This window comes from Labrus mixtus, chromosome 6, assembly GCF_963584025.1.
Source record: "Labrus mixtus chromosome 6, fLabMix1.1, whole genome shotgun sequence".
Lineage (NCBI taxonomy): Eukaryota > Metazoa > Chordata > Actinopteri > Labriformes > Labridae > Labrus > Labrus mixtus.
In genome coordinates this window covers 29,665,481-29,691,604 of record NC_083617.1, presented here as the reverse complement: position 1 = coordinate 29,691,604, position 26,124 = coordinate 29,665,481, and the positions used below count along the sequence as shown (strand labels likewise).

The 26,124-nt window shown below is 40.1% G+C and overlaps 1 protein-coding gene across 6 annotated transcripts in view; it reads left to right on the top strand.

Moving 5' to 3' along the window:
- The window catches only part of birc6 (baculoviral IAP repeat containing 6), a 118,246-nt gene that overhangs the window by 75,857 nt on the left and 16,265 nt on the right, over positions 1-26,124 (top strand). For all 6 annotated transcript variants that reach the window (XM_061040842.1, XM_061040837.1, XM_061040841.1 and 3 more), the window contains 5 exons: positions 11,564-11,786; positions 12,881-13,026; positions 16,485-16,595; positions 18,719-18,936; positions 23,516-23,677. In XM_061040842.1, coding sequence (XP_060896825.1) covers positions 11,564-11,786; positions 12,881-13,026; positions 16,485-16,595; positions 18,719-18,936; positions 23,516-23,677 — 860 coding nt within the window. The remainder of the gene's footprint in view (positions 1-11,563; positions 11,787-12,880; positions 13,027-16,484; positions 16,596-18,718; positions 18,937-23,515; positions 23,678-26,124) is intronic.

Below are 26,124 nucleotides of genomic sequence, written 5' to 3'. Positions count from 1 at the left end.
CGTAGTGCTCAGCAACGCTTCCAGTGAAAAACTCCTTGTGTCATTTCTGCACTCTTCCAGTCTGTAGTGCCACCTGTCAGGATCAACAAACTCCCAAAATTCCCTTGCGATTGAGTTTTCCTTCACAAGTCTTTGCAGTCAGGTTTTTAAAGCGGGGGCTGCTAAATCACTCGCAGCATCTGTTTAGGGGGCGAGGAGGAACCCTCTCCCCATTTGCCCCCTCCGCTTCCCCACTGTTCTTCTCATCCTTTCCTTTCTGCTTTCTCTTTTGAGTCCCTTGTCACTGTTTTGCCTAAACTCGTCCACACAACTCCTCCACCTCCTTCTCACTTCATCAGTGAATGCACACACCCCCTCTTACTGTATTGTTGCTCTCGAATGCTCCGGACTCCCCAGGGCAACAGTGCAATTAGCACCTTTCAAAAAAGCAGCAAAACCATCGGGACAGTCCAAATGCCAACCATAACAACTCTTTATTGTGTCTGTAGGAAAACACCCAGCTGCGCCAAGCTAGGTAAGAACAGACTGATCCCTAAAACAGTCGCATCTAGCTGGTGATATTCCAGAAGAAAAGGAAAAGCTGTAAAATCCCATGAAGCAGACGTCTATAGAGAGGCAGAGGCAGCCGGAGTGCCAGACAGTCGCGATAGCATTATGGATCTGCCCCTACCGCCAGTGACAGCAGTGTAGGTCTCCAACACCAGTTAGTCACCGGGGGGGGGGTCTGTGAATTGCATAACCAAGCAGAATGATGGCGAGAGAGGGGAGGTTAGGATCCTGATGGCCGTGGCAATGAAGGAGAAGCAGCATAAGAATGAGAGATGGAGAGAAAGGGAGGGGGAGACAGCACTGCTCATGCTTACTGTTGTCTCCTCCTCTCCCACTGCTGTGGGGGCTGGCTGAGAACACACATGCACACACCCGTACAGCTACCAGTTAAACAACACACAAAAGCCAAAGAGGAGGAGAAAAAAAAAAGGAGGTGAATTCAGCTTCATTGTGCCACACTCTGCTCTGAGTGTAGTCGAGCCCATCATCAGCTGCTGTTATTCTGGCAGACCTGGGGAGAGGGGAGGAGTGGAGGAGGAGGCAACAATAGAAGGCAGCGGGGAAATATAGGATGGCTGAGGCTTAGTTGGGGACAAAGAGGCAGTGGGAAGATGTGGGGGTCTGTGCACGCACTTAGATTTTTATCTCAAAAGATGGCTTCTGAAATGAAGACCCAATGCCTGCTGAGCTGTCTATGCTCTCCCCTGCACTTCCCCTGCCTTTTTATTTCAGAAATATATTTCGCTGTGCAATACCCTCTGAATCTTTGCTTTGTGACTTCTGTATCTCATCTACTACTGTCAATGTCACCACCAAGTTTACTTAGGTTAATAAATATGTTTATGAGGTTAATAAATAAGGACAATTTAATTTCCTTCCTTCTTGTGCACTTGACCATAGGTCAGTGTAGTTGGACTATACATCTTAATGTATGTGAACAGGCTTCTGATTCAGTCAGCTCATCTCTTCCAGCATTATGACTCACTCTTCCTCCTCTCCTCTTTGCTCATTGTTTTATTTTGGTTCAGGTAGGCTGCAAATGTGCCTCTCCAGCCAAAAGCACAGTTTTAAAATTTCAAATGAACAGGATGCATTTTGTTTTAAAACTGAAGAGAAGGACCACTGCTGGACAGGTATCATTGTTGATGCTTTCATGTTATTAATCAATCACTCACAAACAACATTGCTTGGATTAAACAACCATTCAAAGGTAACATGTTACCCTGATAACAGAGCACCATTTGGTGTTAAATTTAGTTCACAATTTCAAAAAGTGCTCCTTTGACTCTGGCTGACATGTGCAAAGCACACCTATCCTGAAAAGTTTCCATATTACTTGTGTTTATACAATCCAACAGGAAGTGAATGGACAATTTGAGGCACAGTGATTTTAATTTAGGTTCAGAAATGTCTATAAAATGAGGTTAAAACAACTATCACATCAATAAATGAACACTTGAACAGAGGTGGGCTCCCGTCAACGTCACAAACCTTCGTGTCTCTATGGTAATGTTCACAAGAAGGTGCCATGTAGTGTCAATCACAGCTGTCCACTTTGTTGGGATGGCAAGTAGAAAATACTTAATTTTTTTTCATTTTTGTGCCTTTTATGGTTACCTACAGCAGAAATCTATTGAGGGTGAGACTAACAATTGTGTTGTTTCTTAAACTTGATTGAAGTGTGATGGCTCATCAATCAACAAAGAAGAGGGGTGGTCTACCATAGCAGCTGTCCTCCTACATTTATAATAGTCTTTTTTAGGTCTCGTTTCATTGGTATAACGCTATAATTGACTACTTGGTTCTGCTCTTCTAGATCTTTTTCCACACCTCCCAGAGAGCGTTCATGAGCACATGGTGGACAGCTTGTCTATTGTGTTCTGCCTGTGCATAGATCAGAGACATATAAATGGGAATAGCTGAATACAAACAGTAGATTGGAAGTTTATTGGATTATTGGACAGCTTTCATTCCTCATTGTGTCTTCATCTAAATGGGCGAGCTTATCTCTATCAACCCAGCGTCTCACCCACTTTCAATATCACCAGGCAGATCAATAGTGTATAGTTTCAGAGTTGCAGTTTTCTTGACCTTAGGGGATTATAGAGCTGCAGCTGAATTATTGGAGGTCAGTAAAGTGATATAGCAACAATCTTATTTCCTCTAAGCTCCCATCCTTATGACCTCCATCTTTGGACTTTCCTCTAGTAGACCTTAACCTAGTCCTCGTTGTTGACTAGACACTAGATGTTTTTTAAATAAATACAAACTTTAAATTTCTAGGTACAAACTAATCCAGACTGGGGGCCTTTAACATGTCAAGACAGATCTCAAGATCACAGCCACAACATGTAGTTTTTCACAATGTTCAGACCAACCATGTAATATTTTGCATATAATGTCTAATAAGTAGACATTTTTGAGAGAAATACATTTAGTTCTCTGTATTTTACAAAATGTATCTTGTTCTGAAATTCAAAATTCCTTACTTGGTTTCCTTTCGTGGTCTCCATTGTAATTCCTTTATAAACACCTTTCACTCAGTTTTTACTTCAACTCAGCATTTCCTCTATCTGTTTTTACATTAGGCTAGGTTTCATATTAAATTAAATTAGAATAAAAACAAGATTATTTTTCTAAGTAAATATAAACTCTTTGTTTTAAGGTTATGAAGTAAAATGTGATGGTTTTTCATCCAAACAAGAAACCGTAGATTCAAGTAAATGTTTTTGAGCAGACAAATAAAATACATTTTCTGGGTCACAGCAATCAGGTCTTAGACTTCATATAACCCCGTTAAGATGTCCACACAGAGAATGTCAACCCAAAACAAAGTAACTTTGGGTATCTCGGTTTATAAAAGGATTCTTTGTTCACCAAAAAAATGCAGCTTCTGTTTCTCCTGTCCTTTGAAATGGCACAGAGCTTCAGGCACTTTTTTGTGGTTGTTCCACATCGTTTTGCTTTGATGCACATTATCATTTTAGTGTCCACTGAGGCAGACTGTGTTTGCCGAGACATGTCACAGTCTAACTATTTCAGCCGGTCTGGCCTAGAGGAGCCAGGAGGACCTGACACTGTCCAGCCACGAGCTTGAGTCAGAGCTTTAGCCACCCACTCGGTGTGACCCACATGCTCAACGCCTTCTTTCATCCGTTGAAGCAGCAACCGCCAGCCCACGCATCTTCTCTCCAGTTCACCCATGAATAAAGTCTCAGTGGTAACCTGTAACGTTGTGTTGCTTAGGTTTATTGACCATTTCAGTAAACAAGTGGGTGTGTGGAATAGATGGGTTTTATGAACACCTAGGACTGTCATATCCTGGTGTCTCTGTGGATTTGTTGTAGCGGCTCTGATTGGAACATGATATTATAGGACATTAACAAACTGCCAGAGTGGTGACAATAAATTGGCTGGTGTGTGTTTAAGGGATAATGTACAGTGTGCGGGTTATGGCGGGAATGGTCCTGAAGGGTCTCCTTGATGATAACATCCTGCTCATTGTACATTACCCCGTTTATTACACGGCGACTTAATTAGAAAATGAATATTTTGAAACAAAATATTGACCTGGTAATTATTTTATTGATTTGAAAATAATTGATTTCTCTCACTAAATCGTAGTCTGTTGCAATCTACAGTTAAAGCTTCGTCCATAGGAACTATTAACTCTGTAGCCTTCATAAAATCAGTTACTAGCTGTTATTACTCACAATAAAGAAAACATTTCCACTGATGGTAGAGTGACACAAGGTGAACAAATCAGCATGGATCAGTGCAGCAAGTTTTCCCCCTCCCCTTTGCTGGAGTCTGTTGACATTTTCTTTTCCATTTACATCTTTAAAACACCACCACATCCCGTACCAGGTTCTGTTACCTGCTTCTTGACGGGCCATCTTTCATTTGCAAGGGGCAGTTTTTGCATCTTTTAATTTCTTTTATCCATTGTTACACTCTCCTTTCTCATTTATCCACTGTAAACAGGCCAGCGTCAAATTATCTGCATTTCATTTAGCTGATTGATAAACTTACAGTTAGTCCTCCAGAGACTGAGACTAGAGCGGACTCCCTGTCTGCCTTTCTGGAAACAGTTTGTTCTTCTTAACAACCGTTGCTATCGAGGGATAGCGGACCTTTGCTATGCAAATTAGCAAATCGGAATCAAGTATGGAACACAGCCGTGTACAAATAATAAATATTAACTGTGCAGTTGGCTGTTGTTTTAGGTTGAATCACAAACTTTTTTAATTGTATTTATTTAGGTCATTTTAAAACAGACAAACAAGCAGACAGCCTAAGAGCCATTGCAATAACATCAATTTAGCAAAACCTCTCCACTGACAACCAACTGCAATAGATGACTAACATCCACCACAACTCTTCTGTTCATGTTATATCTTTTTTGTTGCAGCTTCACCCCAGTAAATGAAACTTAATTCAAGTCCTTTAAATGATTGTAACGTGTTAAAGGTAACACTGAGGCTTTGAGATGCTTTATTTCCAACAGTGATGACTGTAAAAGGCCCTCTCTCTTGTATTATGACACACCCACACACATTTGCAGAACCAGGCAATTAAGGGCTATAATAAAGTGTTCTCTTTTATACTATGAATCTTGGTTACACTCATTAGAAACTGTCCATGGTCTCAGGAGCTGTATAATCAGCTGCTCTGCAATGATTCATTTTGTTCCACTGAGATAAAGAAAAGTGTTATCTGGGCTGGTCCATACAAGACAGCTAGAGGAATTGTTTGTTTGTTAGTAGTAGTAATATTTTTCAGTAGAAACTGGCACTATTTTTTATTAAATGTTGGTTATGATTGCCTCCCAAATACCAATCTGAATCCATTATGTTTGCACATCACAACTTTCCTCCATTCCTAGCCCTGTTGTGGCACTTTCTTCAGTAATTAAATGCACAGAGTTGGCCAACTCTAAACAAGTTCCTCTTTTACACCTGTCTGTGTTCCTTTTGTGAAAGCCTGCTCCCCGATGTCTCATCCTCAGTGAAATACCAAACGCCAGTCTGTCAGCTGTAATTACAAGTCTCTTCCTTATTAACAAGGGACTGTGGGGCAAGGTGGGAACTAAATTGGATGAAAGTAAGTCAGGAGTGGACAACAAGGTGTAGGGGTTAATTAGGATGTCTTTGTTTGGCATTTTATATCAGGGCAGGATTTCTGTGGTTTATTATCATTAGTTGGATCTATTTTGTCGACTAGTGTATATGAGGAGATGCTGTTGACATTTAACAGGTGTGCAGGGAAGTCATGCCCTGCTACACATTTATTAGCTGTTTGTTATGTGCACACAAATGTGATGGCAGAATCATTTTTACGCATTTATTGTTCAGTTTCTTATATATCATAAACTTCTAATGACACACCTGTCAGTCATTGTATATAACACAACACCATTGATGCCACATGTGTGACTAGTTCCAGCATCATTAACTGATGTGATGATCTGGAGTCAGACCTCAGCACCACACTGCCATCACTCAGCTGTCAGACATTGGCTTGGAGGGAAAGACAGACAGGCAGGATGACATGTCATACTTTACACTTAACACCCTGAGTTTGCACAATAGTAGCAGGGATTCTACTACTGTATATTTTCAGCTGGTCAGATTTGTATCAAGTTTACATCCATATGAGATGTAAGCACATACTGGGGGTACCCACGGCTTCTGGTCGTGTTTGTGTATCCTTTTTCCTCCTTTCTATCTTATGTTATCTCAATCTATGACTTATCTTTTGCATCAGGTACTTCACGCCAGAGGAATGCTTAATGTGTTTGAATAAATGTTAGCAAGAAATAGTCATGAAATAGTCAACAGAAAGTAGGATCTTAAATCGGGCCCGACAAATAAGGAACTCTTTGGTCCGATATCGATATTGTGGGAAGAAAATAATTCAATACAGATAAATGGGCGGATATCTTTCTTAGATCTATGTTTGATCTGTTAAGATATATATAGATATACACACACTTGTATTGCAACGATCCCTCAAATGCAGTTATCAAACACCTGCGGTAAAGATACAGTATTTAATCAAGACAAGATGTCACTCAACTGGAAAGTAACTGCGTATGTACAGGCATCACCGCTTGACACTCTGGAGGGTGATATTGCTTGTCGTAAAATACAATGAAACTCAAATGATGAATGCTATTTGACTGACTAATAAATCTAGTAATACCGGCACATATCTGTGATCAAATTAGCAGTTATTGATAGTCACCGGGTATGCTAATATAGGCTGCTATTATTGGCTGGCCAATTAATCAGTCGGGCTCTAATCTTAGATTAACAAAATTTAAGAGAACACAGAAACATACAATGAATTGTGTCAAACAAGCAAGTTTGACAACTGCATGTTACAACATTGGGTATACATTGCCAATACTTTCAACTAATGTTGTCCAATCCCTATGATTAATTTTCAGTCATTTATTGGCCACTACCAGTAATGTGCTCATTTTATTGTGCCTCCCATATTATAATTCCATGTTATGACATTATTCAAGGTGTTAATGCGTCTTTCAGTCAGTCGGCCAGAGATAGCCCCCGAAGTATTTAAAAAACATATCTATATGATGGAGTAGTGTACAACCAAGACTAATTGTATATGAAGTGATGACCTGAGGGTAGGTCTGTGTTTGTATTTGTTGTGAATTAAAAACCATAAAAAACTGTTATTAAAAATATATATATATCTGCGATGTTTTGATTTTTGTACTTGTTTACAACCACCAGTGTTTCTCCTGAGCTTAAGTAGTTTATAATGACATTAGTCATTAACTCTAGTTCTTGTAACAACAATTACAATCTTTCCCTCAAAGGCACCCCACTTGTCTGGAAGTGGGTCAGTTTTGCAGCATCCTCCCTCGAGCAAACCCAAGTGGCAACAAAAAGCAGCAACCTGACATCTCAAACATGTTTTGTTTTTGTGACATCAAAAGCAATGTCTAAACGCACTTGTTACCATACTGTTGTACCACGCTTTGAGCCAGCTGGGTCCTGACATTGTTTTCATTGATACATCTATATGCCAGCACAACTCGGCATGCTGTCAGAGACATGAGTGGACCTTTTGAAATATCAGTCTTAAGCTTGATCTTAGACTCTTCCTTTACTGTTATCATCCCTGTATCACTGTATCACTGTGTTTGTTTCTAGATGATTTACAGCCTGATTTGAAATGCAACTTCCTGACACACTATTTTGCTGAGGCAATTGATGTGACAATAGGTGATTCTACAGGAGACATTAAAAGCCCACAGTATTGCCTTTATTTCAGGCAGCCCTTACATATGCCATGCTAACTCATCACAGGTGCTCCCATTCAGGTCCAGGGCCCCCCTGTTAACTATTCATCAGCCTGGGAGTTTGACATGGCTACACACAGTCTTCTATCTCGGTACGGCTCCCAGAAGGCCCTAAATCACAGAGAATGGAGGTACGCTGTTCGTAGCACTGCGATGACTACAGGTCAGCACCACCAAGATATTCATAGCTGTGATGGATGTCCAGCCTCTTTGGGCTGCTCTGGTTGAGCAGAGCAGGCTCTGTTTTCTCTTTACTGTGCTTCACTGTTAACTGAATATCATGAAATTGATGTTTACAGTACAGGACAATGAAAGCCACAGAGTTGTTAGAGTTTGTAAAATCTCACGTGCATATGTGAAGTGAAAACGTTCTGGGTGGTTATTGTAAGAGAACCAGTCCTGGTACATTTGAAGAGCAAATGTAATAATATTTTTTATCCTAATACACTCTGCAGGGACCCTTTGTAATTGGCTGTATTTATTATGGTTTTTTAGGGTTTTTCTATTGATTATTTCAAAAGAGTATGCCTGACATATCTCCCCCCACAGCGAAGAGAGGAACAATCTGAGATTGTCACAGAGACGGAGTAATTACAGAGTAATTACACAGATGTAGCAAGAATTGGATTGGAATTCTAGGCAAGGTGTCACCCAGAGACAATGCTTGAAGGGTTTGCGAGCAGATTAAAGCGCTGTGAGGTCAGTGTTGTGCAGAGACTGGGAGGACAGTACAGAGTGGGGAATTTCAATATAAATGTAAAACAGTCCAGGAGCCACAAACAAGAGCTGTTCTATTTATTTTGAGGCTGACACTTCAAGGCAAACACACACACACACACACACACACACACACACACACACACACAGAGCAGACAGCCGCTCTCTAAACAGGATATGGCTTACACGGTCAGCCTGTTGATGATTGCTTCACTGTCTCAACAGACCCTTGTTTTTGATTGGCTTCTTGTCGAGCACTGCTTGATGCAACAAACAAAACGTCAGTTGGCTCCAAATAAACAGCATTTGCCAAACAGTTTTGTTTCATTGTTTTATCATTGACACAGGCTAACCTTTTTCAAACACTTTTTGAAAACCATTTCCTCCCTGTCAGAGTTTCTAGGTGGCTTCAAGCTTAGTGAGGATGACTCCAATGATGCAAGTCTTTAAAGGATTCTGTATTTTTTTCAGTCACATTAGCAGCTTAAATCTCGGGAAATATGTTAAGACTTTTACACTTTCCATCATGAACTTTTGTTTTTGAACTATTGGATGTATTTCTTTATATCTTTGTAAAGACCTCCCCCTCTCCCCAGGACAGACCCTGATGTCTTAATTGATCCATTGATCCTCCACATTTCATCACTAACACAGCTACATTTTCTTAGTAAACTTATTTATGTAAATATTTTTGATATTGTTAGCCCTTTCCATTTAGCTCAATGCACCATGTTGCCCATTACTACCTTGATGCATTGGCATAGCTGTAGAAGTGTACAATACATTTATTTTTTGATCTGTGCGTCACATATTTCCTGAAAACTTTCCTATTCTCTCTCTTTTATGAAGACTCAAGTTATCCTAAATGTCTCTGTCATATTTAGTGACAAGAGGTGACATACCATTTACTAATGGAAATACCAGGGTGGAGTGCTTTTCTCTCCATTTTCTCCTAAAGTTTCTGTTATTGTCCTGGCTTTTTTCTTTTTCTTTTTTAAAAATCAGTTCATGGAGTTTACTGCTGATGGTATTTGTTGTGCTGCCCTGTTCTGCCTTAGCATCCAAACAACTTCACAGCAGGCTGTGTCCTGCTGCATAATATGACCTGCTGCCTCTGAAACTACTACTTTGAGAGCTGTTTGCACTGCAACCTCTAAACATCCATTGGAATTTCAATACTTTTGTTGTCAAACTAAATGTATTAATATTAAAGATGGATTGATTTTACCACTTACTGTAGTCGGGACAAAACATTAGTGATGCACTGATTGAAATGTCTTTGGCCGATTCTGATTTCTACCTGGTCTGACCGGTTGATACCAGCTTTTGGTCGATAACAATTTTCTTTCTTTAAAGCACTATAATTGACAGCAAAACAAAAGTTAATTGGAAATTAATGTAATGTTCATAATAAAACACTGACTGTTAAGTAACAGTTTCCCTGCACCATCTCTCATTTTCACTCAAACTGATCTACACTAGAACATTTTGAGTGTCAAACCCTTTATTACCTGTATTCTCCTTTATTATTATGATGCAGTTATTTATGGTTAAAGTGTCTGTATATATGTAAGGTAAAATAAAAAAAGAGGTATTCAATTATCTTTTAAATAAAAAATAAATCACATTCTCTGCATACATTTTTCACTATCTAGAAAGATTCAAACAACCATTATTAACACTCTTTACTCCTATATGTTGTAACTTATTGATAAATCAAATGATAGAAACAGTGAAGTTTACTGCTTCACTCTCTTCAGCTGAATTCTCATGAGTGGCTCCTGAAGAAATCATCACTTGCAGACTCTCACCTGTCTGTCTCTGTGAACAGTATTTGTCGTTTTAAAAGAAAATTTAATCCATTAATTATTAATATCTATCTATGATATTTTCTGCAAAGTGACACTTTTCACACTGGGTCTAACTTTTTAATAACATGCTCATACACTGTGGTTTAATCGTGTAAGTGTCCCACTGTAACCAATAAATATTAGGTGAATATTAAATAATATTTGAATGTGCTGCGTTTCCTCAGCCTGTGGGGGAGAAAGCGGAAGCATGCTCATTCATAGGGGCATGATCCGCCGTGGGCAGAGAGGTTACTTTAAGACAAGAGGAGCAAGTGCAGGGACCCTATCTCTGTTTATCCTCCTGTATGTTCAAAGTTTTTCTCCTCTGCTGATGGGCAACGAACTGATTGCTTGTGTGTGTGGCCTTTCCTTCGCGTTTGTGTCGCTGTGCGCACAACATGAAACTGCTTGTGTGTGGGACTCCATATTATATATGGGGTATATTTGTGTGGACACCGGTCAGGGCCGAGCAGGACAGAGAGACATTTTAATCCCCCACCAATAAAAATTATTTTACAAGTTAGTTTGTTGAATACAAGGTTTAGTGTCACTGTTTCTAATACTGCAATTTCACCATCCCTGGTTTGATTCCTGCTCCAAAACCTTGTTGGATATGTCTCCCTAACTTTCTGTCTAAGTCTCTACTCTCACTATTTGAAGCAAAATATCTTTCCAAAAATCGTCAACGCTTTAGTTAGACCGTTCACAGTATCCTACTCAAAGCTAGCTAACTTTATTATCACTTAAAATCATGCTTGATTTTTGTGGTGAAACAATGGAGTAGCTGTCTCCTTTGGGAAGGCATCGAACACACTGAAATACTTTTCTTTCAAAAATTAGTTTTTAGTTATTTTGTGTGGACTACACAATGTGTAGGTCACAAAGGATGTTGCTTACACTGTCAGACAGTTTGTGTTTCAAATATATTTTTTTATCATATTCTTATTCATGCTGTCACTTCAGTGACTGGATCATGTATGAATAAATGTATGCTATTAAATATTAACAGAGAAGTGCCATAGAGATGTCCTGTAGAAAAAAAACAAGCCCTTCTTCATTTTGTTCCTCTTTCTGTGAATCATCTCACACTTCATCTCCTCTCTTCCCTCTGCAGTTCTAGATATGGCACGACATGTGCCTCTATATCGGGCACTACTGGAGCTGCTGAGGGCCATTTCTACCTGCACAGCGCTGGTTCCTCTGCTGCTGCCTCTCTCTGGAGACCCCGGGGAGGACGAGGAGGAAGAGGATGAAGAACGCTCAGAGGGACAGACCTCTGTTGGGATGCTGCTGGCCAAGATGAAGACATGTGTGGACACATACACCAATCGCCTCAGGTGAGATGGAAAAAACACTTAAGCCCTTAGTGATTAACAGGATAATTTAGATTCATGGGGATAGATTGTAAAAGTAAAATCTGAATGTTGAGCAATTGAATGAAATTATACAAGATTGTTGTATCTTTTCGGATAACCCCAACATATCACATTTAAGGACTAATGTGTCATTTAACACTTTGATTAAATCAAGAACTCGTCACTCTAATATCGTTCATTCTCCCTCTCCCTGCAAAACGGCTGAACTGGGAGTCTCAACATGTATAGCCAGGTGTAAACGTGGCATTAAAATGTATCCAGGGTGACCTGAATGTACCCCAAGAGGCATCGAGACACATTTAGATTCAGTCTCTAAGCTGCTTTTGGAGGTGGTCAGGAACACATGTCAAGAAATATATGACGTGTTTTATTGTTGCTGGAAAAGGCTTTAGCCTCAGCAGAAAAAAAACAATACTTTTACTTTGCATTATACACACACACACACACACACACACATTTTCCCATGTGAGCTTACTTCCTTACCTTACAGCTCTGGTAAACTTCCTGACAACATGTTGTACTCAGGTTGACATACTGTACATGCACACTGCATACATACATGGAAAAGTGCCTGATGATGTATGATCTTCCTGATGGTATTTTTTAGAAAATGCATGTCATAGATGTTGCAGCAACCATCCCATGGCAGCATGGTTCATTTAAGGTATCACATGCAAAAAACTTTAACTTTGCTCAGATGTCTTTGAGACTTAGGCTTTCATACTAAATGATTAGCTGCTGTATTTGCAAAACAAGCAAGTTTCTTTGATATAATGCATACTTACAAATATTGTAAGTAATATTATCTAAGTCCAGGTGTGTACTGTGGCATTTTTGCTTAAATAATGGATCCCATGCAATTCTGAATTCTATCAGTTTAAAGGATTATGCAAACCACAGCGTGATCTGGGCCACACGCTGACCTCTGCATTTTGAAATGACTAGGAAAAGGAGGTGGCTAAACCTATTTGAAATGACTTCCAACAAAGAAATATATCCTTGCAAACTACAACCCAGTATTGCGGACTGACTTAATGTATATTTGTGTGTTCCAGGTCAAAGAAAGATAAGAGTAAAGGTGTGGTGAAGTCAGACAGCTCAGATCCAGAGCCTGAGGGTTTGACTCTGCTCGTTCCTGACATCCAGAGGACAGCTGAGATAGTCTACGCTGCAACCACCAGCCTGCGGCAGGCCAACCAGGGTACGTTTACAACACACTGTGGAATCTTTCTCATATCATAGCCTCTTGGGTTACAGCAGCTATACAGACTAACATCAGTACATTTGAACTCAAATACAAACCTAGTTTCATATCAAATGTGTTCTTAGTCAGACTTTTAAGCTTTTACATTTAAGCAAGTGCTGACATCATTTTGTGTCCTTGCTTCCCCCCTGACTTAAAAAAACCTTGGCTGGCATCCAGTGTTTTTTTATTTCCCTTCTCTCAACTTGATCTGAATAATTCCAGCTCTTCATAATTCTCAGTCAATTCATCCTCACGCCCTCATCTGTTGTCTGTGTCCTGCCCTCATGGAGCAAGGACAAGAAAATAGGTTCTCTAAGTTTAGCTGAACAAAAAGTCTGAATTCCCTCAACTGTGATTGATTCTGCCCTGAAATTTAATCTTAGGACGCTATCGGCCCATTTTTTGAAAGTATAACTTGATTTAACTGTCTCAAGATTAGAACTAGGCAATGTCTGAAAGTCCTTCTGATGTAACATGTGTAACTTACTCTTGGATTCTGTAATGGACTGTGCCAGCAGCTTTTTACTCCTTTATTTCAGATCAGTGCTATACACAACTCTCATATCAGCCTATAGAACAACATCTTTAGCCTGTAAGAGGTATGCTGGCTGTCAGGCTACAAATGAATGACTGGAAAAGTTGAGAAAAACGCCAGCGATACAAACAGTGCAGCATGATCTCGCCGCCTGGTCCAATGAACAACTCAGTTAATGAGGTTGACTAGCAACAGGCAAAAGAAAGCATCTCTCATGCTATGTTCATGTGTACATACAGCATGTGTAACCTGCACATTTTTGAACTCATCATTTAATGATAAACCATATATACAGGTTGTGGATTTATTTATGCTGCTCTGTAGATCAAATCTTTTGATCAGCCTTCTGGACGTATGACACCAGCATGGCTCTGGAGTAAAGAGTCCAGGTGATGAACTGGACTCCCAGCAGTCCCTGCTTGTCACCCACAAATTTTGGAGCATTATGAGGCATACATTAAGACAAAGGAGAACCTGAGCTGTTGAACAGCTTCAAACCTAAAGCAAGAATGGTAAAACATTCCACTTTCAAAATAAGTGTTTGTTCTAAAACGCTTTAAAAAAGAAAAAAAAGAAAAGCGTTGTTAAAAGAAAAAGTGATGTAACAGAGTGGTAAACATGACGACCATGTCCCAACTTTTTTTGAAACATTCAATTCAGAACAGGTATACATTTTCCAAGACAATGATATTTCTCAATTTCAACATTTGATAGGTTGTGTATTTCAAATTTAAATTAAATATGCGGTTTCAAGGTTTTGCTAATCATCTAATTTTTTTTGTTTCAATTTTTTTTGCATATTACACAACAAAAGTCCAGATATGTCCATATAACTGTTTAGGGAGAGGTTTAGACCATGCACTCCTAATGTCCTGTCTTTAAAATTGTTTCACCAATTTTAATGTATTTTCTAACTCCCATCATTCCTGATGGACAGATGTGACCCAAGATTGAATCTGTACAATGTACATTATAACTTGTGTTGTACATGGAGAAACAAAGACAGAAAGCAGATTCTTCTAGCTTGCCAATATTCGGCTAAAGAAAGCAGCACCATCAATAAAATGTCTGCTGCATGATGAAGCATTACACCTCCCCCATTACCTTGTTGCTACACAGTACACTTTATTAATCATCTCCCACCCGCCCATTTCTTCTAGCTCCCTCCAGAGAGTTTTTTACGCTCACTCCCCATAAATAGTGCCTAACTGATCACTTAAGACGGAGGGACAACTGTTAGATCTGCTGGTAGTGTGCACGTAGTGTAGGGGGTTATGGGTAATGATCAATCTCACTTCATATGAACAAATCCATATGATAAAAGGTTTCTAGAATCACACATTGCATACAGTTGTGCAGGGTGGAGCTTGAAACATGAGGGCCATGACCGATGCATAATCATTTAATTGGTGCACGGGCTTTAAGAAATATATCTCTGAGATAAGCCATGATCAGAGCAGAGCAAGACGATATCGAGTGAGGAGAGGACGTATTAATCTGGAGCATCGATGTACCCGCACTTACTGACGGGCCAAATAAATGAGGATGTAAACACTCTCATGTGCACTCCTATATGCACCTCTTTTGCTTCCGTTTCTGGATTGCACACAGCTTATTCTTGACCTTGGAAAAATATTAGTATGACTATTCTTTAAAAAAAGATGGATCTAGTTAGATAACTAGATGAGTATAAATATAAGCAGCCTGTGTGGTAAGAGATAAAGACTTGCTGTGTGAAAGTCCAACATCCTTTAAGCCAGCCCAAGTATTATGTTTTGTTAAAAGAAAAAAACATTTACCATCAGTCCTTTTTTTTTTTTTTTTTTCATGAGGGAAATTCACTACTGTGCAGGGAGCATGCCCGTGTGTGTTGGGGGTTCGGTGCCTTGCTCAAGGGCACTTTGGCAGTACTCAGGAAGTGAACTCGCACCTCTCCTAGCTACCAGACCAATATCCATATTTTTGGTCTGCACTAGAACTTGAACCGGTGACCCTCCGGTTCCCAATACAAGTCCCTTCAGACTAAGTTACTGACGCCCCCGGTAGTATGTAAAGAGGGATCTGGAAACATATTATAGCTGATGCAAATGTTATATGTTGTAGGCCAACATGGGACAAGAACATCCCCAGAAATATATATTTGTTGGGCTCTTGCAGAAATGTCCAAAGGTTATGATATTATTTGACCATAGTAGTTAGATTTATGAATCAACACTTAATGCAACACACAATGAAACTTGTCAAAAGTATTAGTAAGAGCATCTAGCAGTTATAACTTTTCATTGCACAAGAAAAATGGCAAAACTACAGTAAGTCAGAAGGTCAAGTTAGCCATGGTGTCAATCTTTAATCTTTGATTGATGGGTACAAGAGAAGTGTGGCTAATGATCTGCAGCTTGTGTTCTCTCTCAGAGACGTTTGGCTTTTCTAGTTGCTTTATTTGCAACCTGTCTGGTTGTCTTATTGTGCTCACTTCTCCTTCTGACTTATCAGAAGCAATTTCACCAACTCCTGATATTTCACATTTTAATGTAAACATAAATGATGATGGAATTTTTCCCCCCCAGCTTTAGATATTTATAAATTATTTGACCAAGCCTTACACAGACATGCTCTATGGGAAAGCCTTTTTTATGTCACCCTTACATTGCTTGTAAAGAGTGTGTGTATTTGACAAAGATTAGTGCAAAGATTGCAGCCAGTTTCCCGCTGATGTGACTCGTCTGATAAATATCCCTGTGGCAGGTTGTCCTTAAAGGATTTTCACAAGGGACGACTTTCTACAGCAGGTGCTTCTTCTCTGCAACGGTTACTCTCTGAATGCCTTCCACTTTGCTCTTTGTTCATTCTTATCGTCACGATTTGTCTCCCATCCCAGAGAGGAGGCTGGTGGAGTCTTCAAAGAAGGTGTCAAGTCGCCCCAAGCCACTGTCCATTCTACGCTCTTTAGAGGAAAAATACGTTGCTGCCATGAAGAAGCTGCAGTTTGGTGAGTTTGAATAATATTATTTGGATATTTCCAACATTCATGATTAAACATTATGTTTTTTCCCAGACATAACACGTGCTTTGTGCTCATGCTTTGGAGCATCCGTGCCAAGGCTGTACCATATTGGAATTTTTTTTTCTTTGCAACACATATTGTGATATTAAAGGTCACGTATCCTCCTTTTCAACACGTTTAAATAAGTCTCAAAAGTCCCCAAAACAGGTCTTTGAAGTTTCTTGTCATAAATCCACTCTGATCTTGTATTTTAGCATGACTTTAAACCCCTCTATGTCATCCCTGATCAGAACAGGCTGTTTTTGTGTCTGTACCTTTAAATGCAATTGAGCTGTGTTCGACCACGCCCCTCTAGAAGGGCTTTGGGTGGCTTGGGCTTTCTTGCACTTTGTCCAATAGTTAACGATGAAAAGATGCACTCAGAGGGCAGAACAAACACCTAGCTGTGGGAGTGTCGCCCACTTGGGGGAGGGGTTACTGCCCTTTGTGATGTCATGAAGGGAAAATCTCCAAATGGCCTGTTTGTTTGAGCACACGTTTTCTAAAGAGTGGAGCAGGGTAAAGAAAAGAGGGGATGGACTTTTCTCATCATTGGGGGGTTTGTAGACAGACTCGGTACACATATTAGTGTTTGAAAAACACGGTGAAGTTTATTTTGCACAATATGTGACCTTTAAGATAATGCCGTAATATATACCAGACAAATGCAGTGCATTTCTTATTCACATACAATTCCAATTTCAATCATGCAATCCCAAAATATATTATTTCAGTCTCTGTGGCTAGTTTCTTCTTTGGAATCACAACCCCCTCCTAATTTTACAACACTTGGTTCAGCCCTCTGACACACAGTGGAGTTATACAGAGACAACATGTGGAGAGAGAACTGGTGGAGCAACACTTTTCTACACATAAACATTCATCGTTTTTGCATGAGCAAAGTGCAATTACTACCGTTAGACATAATATCTTTAATGGCCTATTTGTTTAACTTTGTACACACGTAAAGCAAAGCAAGAACCTTGACAAAATCCCCCACTTCCTAAGTACACACAATCCTCTGTCTCCATCTCCTGTCTGATATGATCCATAATGCCTTCACTGCCAGAGCTCTGAAAGAGGAGCAGACTCAGGCTACAGTCTTATCCTGCCTATCCCTTTTGTCTTGTCCATCACTCTCCATTAGACCATGTCATGATTAATTACACCACTTTTGCTGTCTTGTAATTGATTTGGTATGCAGCTTGATGTTTGAAGTCATCGCAAGTGACTCGACTGTCAACCGTGTTGTTTCAGTGTGGGCAGAAAAGTCAGTAGACATTATGGGCTCCACTTTAACCTACTTTATCTGCTCTAGTGTTTTAGCTCTATTATATGGCAGGGGAAAATGTCTGTTTACTGTAAAAGTGATTAAAAAATGTCAGTGGACCTGTGTAGTTTTATTAATGGTAAATCCAAAAATACAGTCTGGTGAGCCTGATGTAAGACTACATAAAACAACACAGAAGAGCAAAGCACACACAGCGTTAAATATGAAACTTTTAAAACCTAAAAGACATCAACAGAATATATTTTTTCATTATTAGCCTATTTTTTTTAAATTGAGAAGTGTAATTGTAATAGTGCATTGGAGAAGGCTGTCATTGCATGAATAAAACCTGGTGGTGACATGTGATATTTGGTGGCCCTGGAAGAGCTTCTTTTAGCCACAGGCCGTCAGGCAGTGGTTAATGTTAAACTCATTCTGGCCCTTTTTTTCACTAAGCTTGCACCAGTTCTGTGTTTTGACAGCCAAAGAACTGGCTCTGGGCCAAAAAAAAAAACGGTTCAAGAGTAGCACCAACTACCTGCTGGTCTACAAGAAAGCACCGCTTATGTCGGGGGCTGGGGGCGGGGTTTTCGTGATCAAAAAAGAAGCATGCAAAACTGGGGGATAGACCTGTTAACGTTTATTATTTGGTGACGTAATGACGAGGCTCTGTTGCGGCCCTTGCCCGTGGAAAAGCAAAGCCGCCTTTTAGACGGTTCACCAGTTTAATCAGCTCTGCACCAGCACCTAGCACCACAATCTTAACAGCTTACTCAATCTGATCTCGTTGTCTTTCCAGACACCTTTGAAATGGTCTCAGAGGACGAGGACGGGAAAGTGATGTTCAAGGTCAACTACCACTACATGTCTCAGGTGAAGAACGCCAGCGATACAAACAGTGCAGCCCGATCTCGTCGCCTGGCCCAGGAAGCCGTCACCCTGTCCACCTCTTTGCCCCTATCATCCTTTTCCAGTGTCTTCGTCCGCTGCGATGAGGAGAGACTTGACATCATGAAGGTAGAGTTACTACTTCAACTTCTCTTCAGCTGTGTTAGGCCCAACATGCTGATGTGACATGGAGTTAAACTTACTGCTGAATGACCATTGTACAAATCAACATGTAAGGTGTCAGTGTTGTGACATCATTCATGTTGATTTGTAAGGTGCTGTACTCTGGTATAAATATAAACCACTATTTTTCAGAAGTGAGTCAGACTGCTGGAACACATGTGTCTTCTATAAGGATGTTGTGTACAGAATGACAGCGTCTGGAGTTTCTATCGTAGGACCTGTCATCGACGGCTCTTACTCATTCCCCTAGTGACATTTCATAAATTGCTCTCACCCCACAAGTTAATTAAAGGTGACGTCTCCTTCGCTAAATGTCAAAATCCTTACTCTTTACCTCCGTTTTTTGGGGTTCAAAAGAACTCTTTAAAGCAAACCAGTAACTAAAGTGAAGTCAGAAACAAACTAATATAAGAATCACCCTTTACAACCATCAAATTAAGAACATTTTTACTGGGGTCAGTTCAGTATATGCTCTTAAAGTCTCAAAGTGAGAAATTACTACAACCTAGCAAAGTAAATAATGAGGTGGTCATAAACTGTACACATCCTTGAACAAGTTTTAAAAGCAGGATGCCAAATACTGCATTTTAACGTTTGAGCAGAGACCTTGAAGCAGAAGTAATTTTGTTTTTTATAAAGCACACGTTATAGTTTTTTAGGACGTGGTACCAAAGTCAGGTTTAAAAGAAAAGATCTTTGCCCTCAGCCAGCAGTCCTGTCACAGCAATGCACCGTTTTGTTATGTGAATATGTTCATACAAACCTACCAAAATTATCTTTCCCAAGAAAAGCATCGCCTCAGGGGTAGCATCAGCAGAAAGGGACAGTGGTTGCTGAGGTGGAAATGTCATGATCTGTGAGGGGTCAGTACTTCCTTGTGCCTCGCCCCTGCATCCTTCCATTAGCACCAAATGAGCCTTGTGCATATACTCCACCCTGTGACTGCGGCACGTTGGTTACAGACGTGAAATGCTTCCCCACCAGATTTGACCAATTTTGGTTGGAAGTGCGATAAAAGTGTCGGGTCTGACTGTTCATGTCAAAATAAACTTAATGCATGAATGGTGCTCAGCGCCCTTAAGAAATATTGCAAGTGTTGTTGCCAAGTCATCTCAGTGTTACAAACCCTGACAGCACCACTCAAGACCAATGTAGTGGTTTAGACAAGTGTCAGGATGTTTGTATCCCCCTGAACGAACAACACATCCATACTGCATCACCGCATAGTGTCCTATAGCACGCCGGCAGGCCCTGCAACCTGTCAGCTGTGTATCAATCAATCAATCTTTATTTGTATAGCTCCAATTCATAACAAGTGTTATCTAGAGACGCTTTACAAAAAGCAGGGAAAAGATCTTCCTCTTTGTTATATTTAATATTACAAAAGAGCAGATAAAAAGACCTTACTCATTGCTATATTACAAAGACCCAGCGTTAATCCATCATGAGCACTTTAGCAACAGTTTAGCAAAAGTAACAGTGACAAGAAAAAAACGCCCTTTTAAGAGGCAGAAATCTTTGGCAAATCCAGGCTCATGATGAACAGCCATCTATCGAAACTGCGCCAGGCTTGAAAATGGGAAAGGGGGAGAGGGGATAAGATCGGGACAATGATCCTGAGGAACCTAAGAGAGCTCAGGAGCTGTGTAGCAGTCAGCTTCAACCATTGTCCTAAAAAACTCCTCAGTTGTGACTGAATAATGAGGAGTCCAAGATGTTTAAACCAGTAAGAGTCTTAAGTGCACATTGAGGTTGTCAGAGATGTCGATACTTTAATTCTTTTTGATACAGCGTGTTTTTAAACGTTTCAATCTCTGTTATTTTTATGATCCATAGTGTCTAGAAGTACCGAAGCTTTAAACAAAATTAAAAAGGGTTCAGATCTTCATATTGTTCTTCAAATGCTGCTGCAAGTTAAAGAGGGAGACAGATGTTTCTCAGGTCCCTTTGCCGTCTCATAAAGATGCACAAGTGACTTTTATGTCTCTTAGGAACAGACGGAGAGAAGAAGTGACGCTGTCTAAATTGCACAACGGCATTGCTGAATCGTGTTCAGGAGTTCTTGGAATTTTTGTGAATTTAAAAACAAGTAAATTCTCAATGTTGTGTGCTTAGGACCCCCATTTTTGTTCCCCTGGTATTGAAACGGGGTTAGATATTATTTGTTTTTAAACTGCTTTCATCTTGAAGTTTAGAAATTCAAGTATCTTGACAACACCAGTGCACATTGCTGCTTACTGTTCTTTATGGTTTTTCCCCAACTACACAGCTTGAGAAAAAACGGCTTTTCAGCAGCTCATTCTTAAATACAAAACACTAAAGACCTTCCTGCTAATAAGGTTCTCAATGTTTTTTTTTTATGAAATATATATTTTTCTTTGTAGTATTTCACTTTTAAGATTTATTAGGGCCCGAGCACGAACCGTGCGAGGACCCTCTTGAAACCCTAGCGATTATTCTTCTTTTTATTGTTCCTTACTTTTCAGGGCCTTAACGTGCCCGAAAACTCAACAAACTTTCCACGGTCATCAGGTCTCGTGAAAAATTTGATATTTTGGTGGTTTCGTAAAAAAAATTCACAAAATGGCTCAGTGGCGCCCCCCTTGAAATTTAAAAAATGGCCTCCCCATAAAGGTTTTTTTCATGTACACTCACGAAAATTGGTACGCATAATAAGCTTGTCAGGATGGACTAAAAATCCTCTTGCAGCGTTTCAAAAAACCTGACAGGAAGTCCACAAATTAAAGTTCAATTTCACAATAACAGCCCAAAATCGCCCAAAATGACTCAAAATCGCAGATTTCAGCCTTCCTATTTGAAGGATCTTGTCCGAGGGCGCTCATCCGATCAGCGCAAACTCAGTGTCAGTGCGTTCTAGACAGGCTCAACATATCTTGTTGTGCGCTGCACGTTATTTCGTCAAAGGGCGTGGCCGTGGCGTACGTTTTAAGTTTTTGGAGCGTTTTGGCAAGTTGCCAAAAAAGTAAATGCTTATATCTCTGCCATCTAGTGTTCAATCATATTAAAATTTCTCAACGCTGTGGCCATACGGACGCATCGCTCGCCATCAAACAGGAAGTCGTTTTTTCACGGGCTTAACATAGTCGTACTGTCCCAAAACTTAATACATATAATCCTGGTAGTAAAGTCAAACATCTTATACCGTTTAACTGAGTGGGCGTGGCTTAATGGCTCAGTGGCGCCCCCTACAATATTTCAAACATTCAGCCCCCGCAGCACGTTGAACCTGCAATTCTGAATTTTACTATGCATTTCCAACATGACAAAACCTACAAAAAAGCCTCTTCAACCCACACCCAAAACTCAACAGGAAGTCCACAAATCACATCGCCATCAAACAGGAAGTGGCTGTAACTCTTATATACTTTGTCTGATCTTCTTGAAATGACATAGGTATGATCAGAGTTGGCCTCTGAACACAGTGACACAAAACAATAATAAAGTTTAACCATAGCTCCCCCTACTGCAAGGACTAAGCACTACATCATATATACTTTGTCGGATCTGCTTAAAATTTCACATGTATGTTCAGGGTTGGCCTCTGAACACATTGACAAAACAATAATAAAGTTTAACCACAGTGCCCCCTACTGCAAAGAATAAGTACTACCTCCCATATACAATGTCAGATTTTCACCAAATTTCACATGAACAATGTCAGTACTGGCCTGATGACATCTAACCTAATACAATTATGCCATTAACATAGCGCCCCCACTGGAAAGAGGCGGTACTGAATCTCAGATACTTTGTCTGATCTGATTGAAATTTCACATGTATGATCAGGGTTGGCCTCTGAACACATTGACATAACAATAGTCAACTTCAACCATAGCGCCCCCTACTGCAAAGAGTAAGTACTACATCCTATATACAATGCTCAATTTCCTCCACATTTCATAGCTATCATGACAGTGCCTGCCATAACTGCTCTACATCAAAATGTTATGTGTTCTTCATTAATTTGCCTATTTCAACATACCATAGTACCACTTTTACACAAATCGGACTGCACGGCCAGCTGCTTACCCATGTTCCGCTGCTGCTGCACTCCCGCGGTCGCTACACACCCCGACATGCACAGGGGTGCGAGGGCCCTTCATCACCGCTTGCGGTTTTAATTCACATTGAAATCCCGATCCTTATTATAGTTCTAAGTGCTTGTGTGTATTTGATGAATTGGCTAATTTCATTTAGTGAGATAATATATAGTTTATTCTACAAATGCCATGAGCACTGTAGATAGAACTGATCTTTTTATCTCAGCTAATTTCACCCTTTAGCCTTGTTGTTAATTACATTGTTGTTGCAGTGGAAAATACTGAAATAGACTCGGCACCATTTCTTCATTAATATTTTGCCTTTTGGCCTTTGTTTAATCCATATTTACTGTTATCAGTGCGCACACCTTTCTTTAATTAACCCTCGTTCAGTGAGTGATTAATAACTACCCTTCCTCAGGCTGTGTGTATTAAAGCCTCCCTCTTCCTCTCTGTGTTTTAAGGTTCTAATCACAGGCCCGGCCGACACACCGTACGCCAACGGCTGCTTCGAGTTCGATGTGTACTTTCCTCAAGACTATCCCAATTCGCCTCCACTGGTCAACCTGGAGACAACCGGTGGACACAGTGTGCGCTTTAACCCTAACCTCTACAATGATGGCAAAGTAAGTTCAAAAGGAACCTTAGACTGTTGCTGTTTAATCAAGGACATGTGAATGTTATCTAAGTTTTTGGACTTGATTGATTTTGACCTAATCGATGCAACTGGAGTCAGAAATCCCCCAATGTCACTCTGTGTATGGTAATCGATCTGTGAATAATGGGAGGCCATTTTTGTCTATTTAGTCATCGACAGCAGCATGCATACTTTATGTGCAAGTGCAGTTTCTCTGTATTTTTACAACTAGTTGGATATACATGTATGTTGGCAGCATTGTTGTTTTCAGTTTATATTCACACTGATTTATGTTTGCATAGTGTTGTTAGATAGATCTTAAATAGAAACTGTTGCTGGGTCATAACTGTCAGCATATTGTACGTTATCGATGACTTTGTTGTGTTATTGGGGGTAAAAAAAAAAATGGTGAAAATGTGTTGGACAAATCAGTTTACAATTATTTGCATAATTCGGTTGAACAGTTTTTAAAGAGCCCATATGATGCCCTTTTTGGGGTTCATATATTTAATCTTTGTACCTACTAAAGTATGTTCACAATAGCTAAAGTTCTGAAAAAAAGTGTATGTTTTCATGTACTGTCGCTCCATGCACCGGCTCGCTTCTGACTCTCTCTCTAAGGCTCTGAAGTGCCCACGTTCAGAGTCCCCACGTGTGCCAAGTCTGATCTGATTGGCGGGCCTGTCGGCTCTGCCGTAATTGGTCAGTTGCTCAGCACAGTTCTCGGAAATGTCACTCCCCTTTTACCATATTGGGAATGCAGCCACTTTGGCTCCAAGGGTAACAAAAACATTAGCACCTTAGCACTACTGTGCTACCGCAGGCTACGGCATATCGTGGGCGTGCTACAGAAGTTAATGGCCGTGCAACATGAGCTGCTGGGCTTGCCACAACGAGCCAATGGGCTTAGATCAGTGATCTCACACTGACAAGACGTCACACTGGCAAATTTTTTTCAAGGGGGGCTAGAACCGAGCGTTACATGCAGCTAATGCTGCAGCTAGCAGGAGGACGTAGGAGAAGCCACGTTTCCGCGGACTTTGAATTTTTGCACATGTGTGCCTAAACATGCACAGGACACTTGGAAAACACACTAAAGGGCATATAAAACCAGAAAAAGCGTAATATGACCCCTTTAAAGCTGCCATGATCTACACAACATAGACACAGATTTAGGTTGTGATGTGATTTATTGAAAGATTCAGAAAGGTTTTATTAAATTGTGATTTAATGGAAATTACAACACAAAGGTAGCATTCAGACACTGAAGGTTGATTTCTATTTCATTTGAGTGCATATAAATTATATATAAGTTAGTTGGAAGTGGATATTTTGTTATGATTTTTAAAACAATCTACTAAGCATAAAATAGCAAACAGTATGTTGAAATTAATTTAATTAATGTAAGACCCTCTCAGCTTTCAAGTGACCCCAGAGTATCTGAAGAGTCTGTCAAATGGTTGATATCATTTTAAAATGCAACATTTGGAAGTGGACTCAAATATTTCTCCAGGTGAGACATGTTAGGAGATATACTGCTCCCCCCACTAGGGGGGTCAAGGTGCTGAAGCTCACCCATCTGCTACACCCCATTAAGCAGCTACTGACAGTCCACATCTATTTCCATAAAAGACCTAGACAGCTGCTATAAAGAATATCTGGGGCTCCCACATCAATGACAAAGACAGCAGCAGATGCACCACAGCAAGCTTGTGGCAGAGGACTGTTGATCTCAGGTGTAGGTCTTCTTGTCTTTACCAGCGCAGTGCCATGCAACAGGTTTTGGTTAATTGATTTGAAGCAGCTGCAAAGTTGTAAATAAGCAAATAAATGCTGCGATCAGCCTTAATTGGCACACAGAGGGGTATTTGTTGGAGGTAAATGCAACAAGAATAAATCATTTAATTCAAAAGCTTGTTATACCATTACCTTAGCTTAGCTACTAAAGCTCACTATATGAAGTAGCTCTATGGTATTTCTTTAACTTGTACTCAAACCAATAATAGAAACACGTTCTTTGCAAATAACCGCTCGACAAAGAGGTGCAGGCTCAATCAGCAGGCCTTGGTGTTTTAGTTAAAAAAAATTATAAAAGAAATCCAAATTGTAACAGTCCAGTGGGGGGGAATTTGGGCTGTTGGACTCCTTGGCTTGTCATGCACTAATGGAAACCCTTCAACAAAATGTCACATTTTCCAAAGGTTAAAAAATACGATTAGGTAGTGCGTAAATATATGTGGTCCTTTTGGACTGAACTGCATTCAACATAGTTTTATCTTGTCTGGACAAAAAACCCAAATTCACCTCACTGTTTAATCAAAACTGAGCGTATACGTTGAAGGTAACTGTGACCTCTATTGTACCTACATATTATATGTTTCACTTTGGTAACACAGAGGGCTTTATGGATTTAGAAAAGCAGATTATATTGAACAC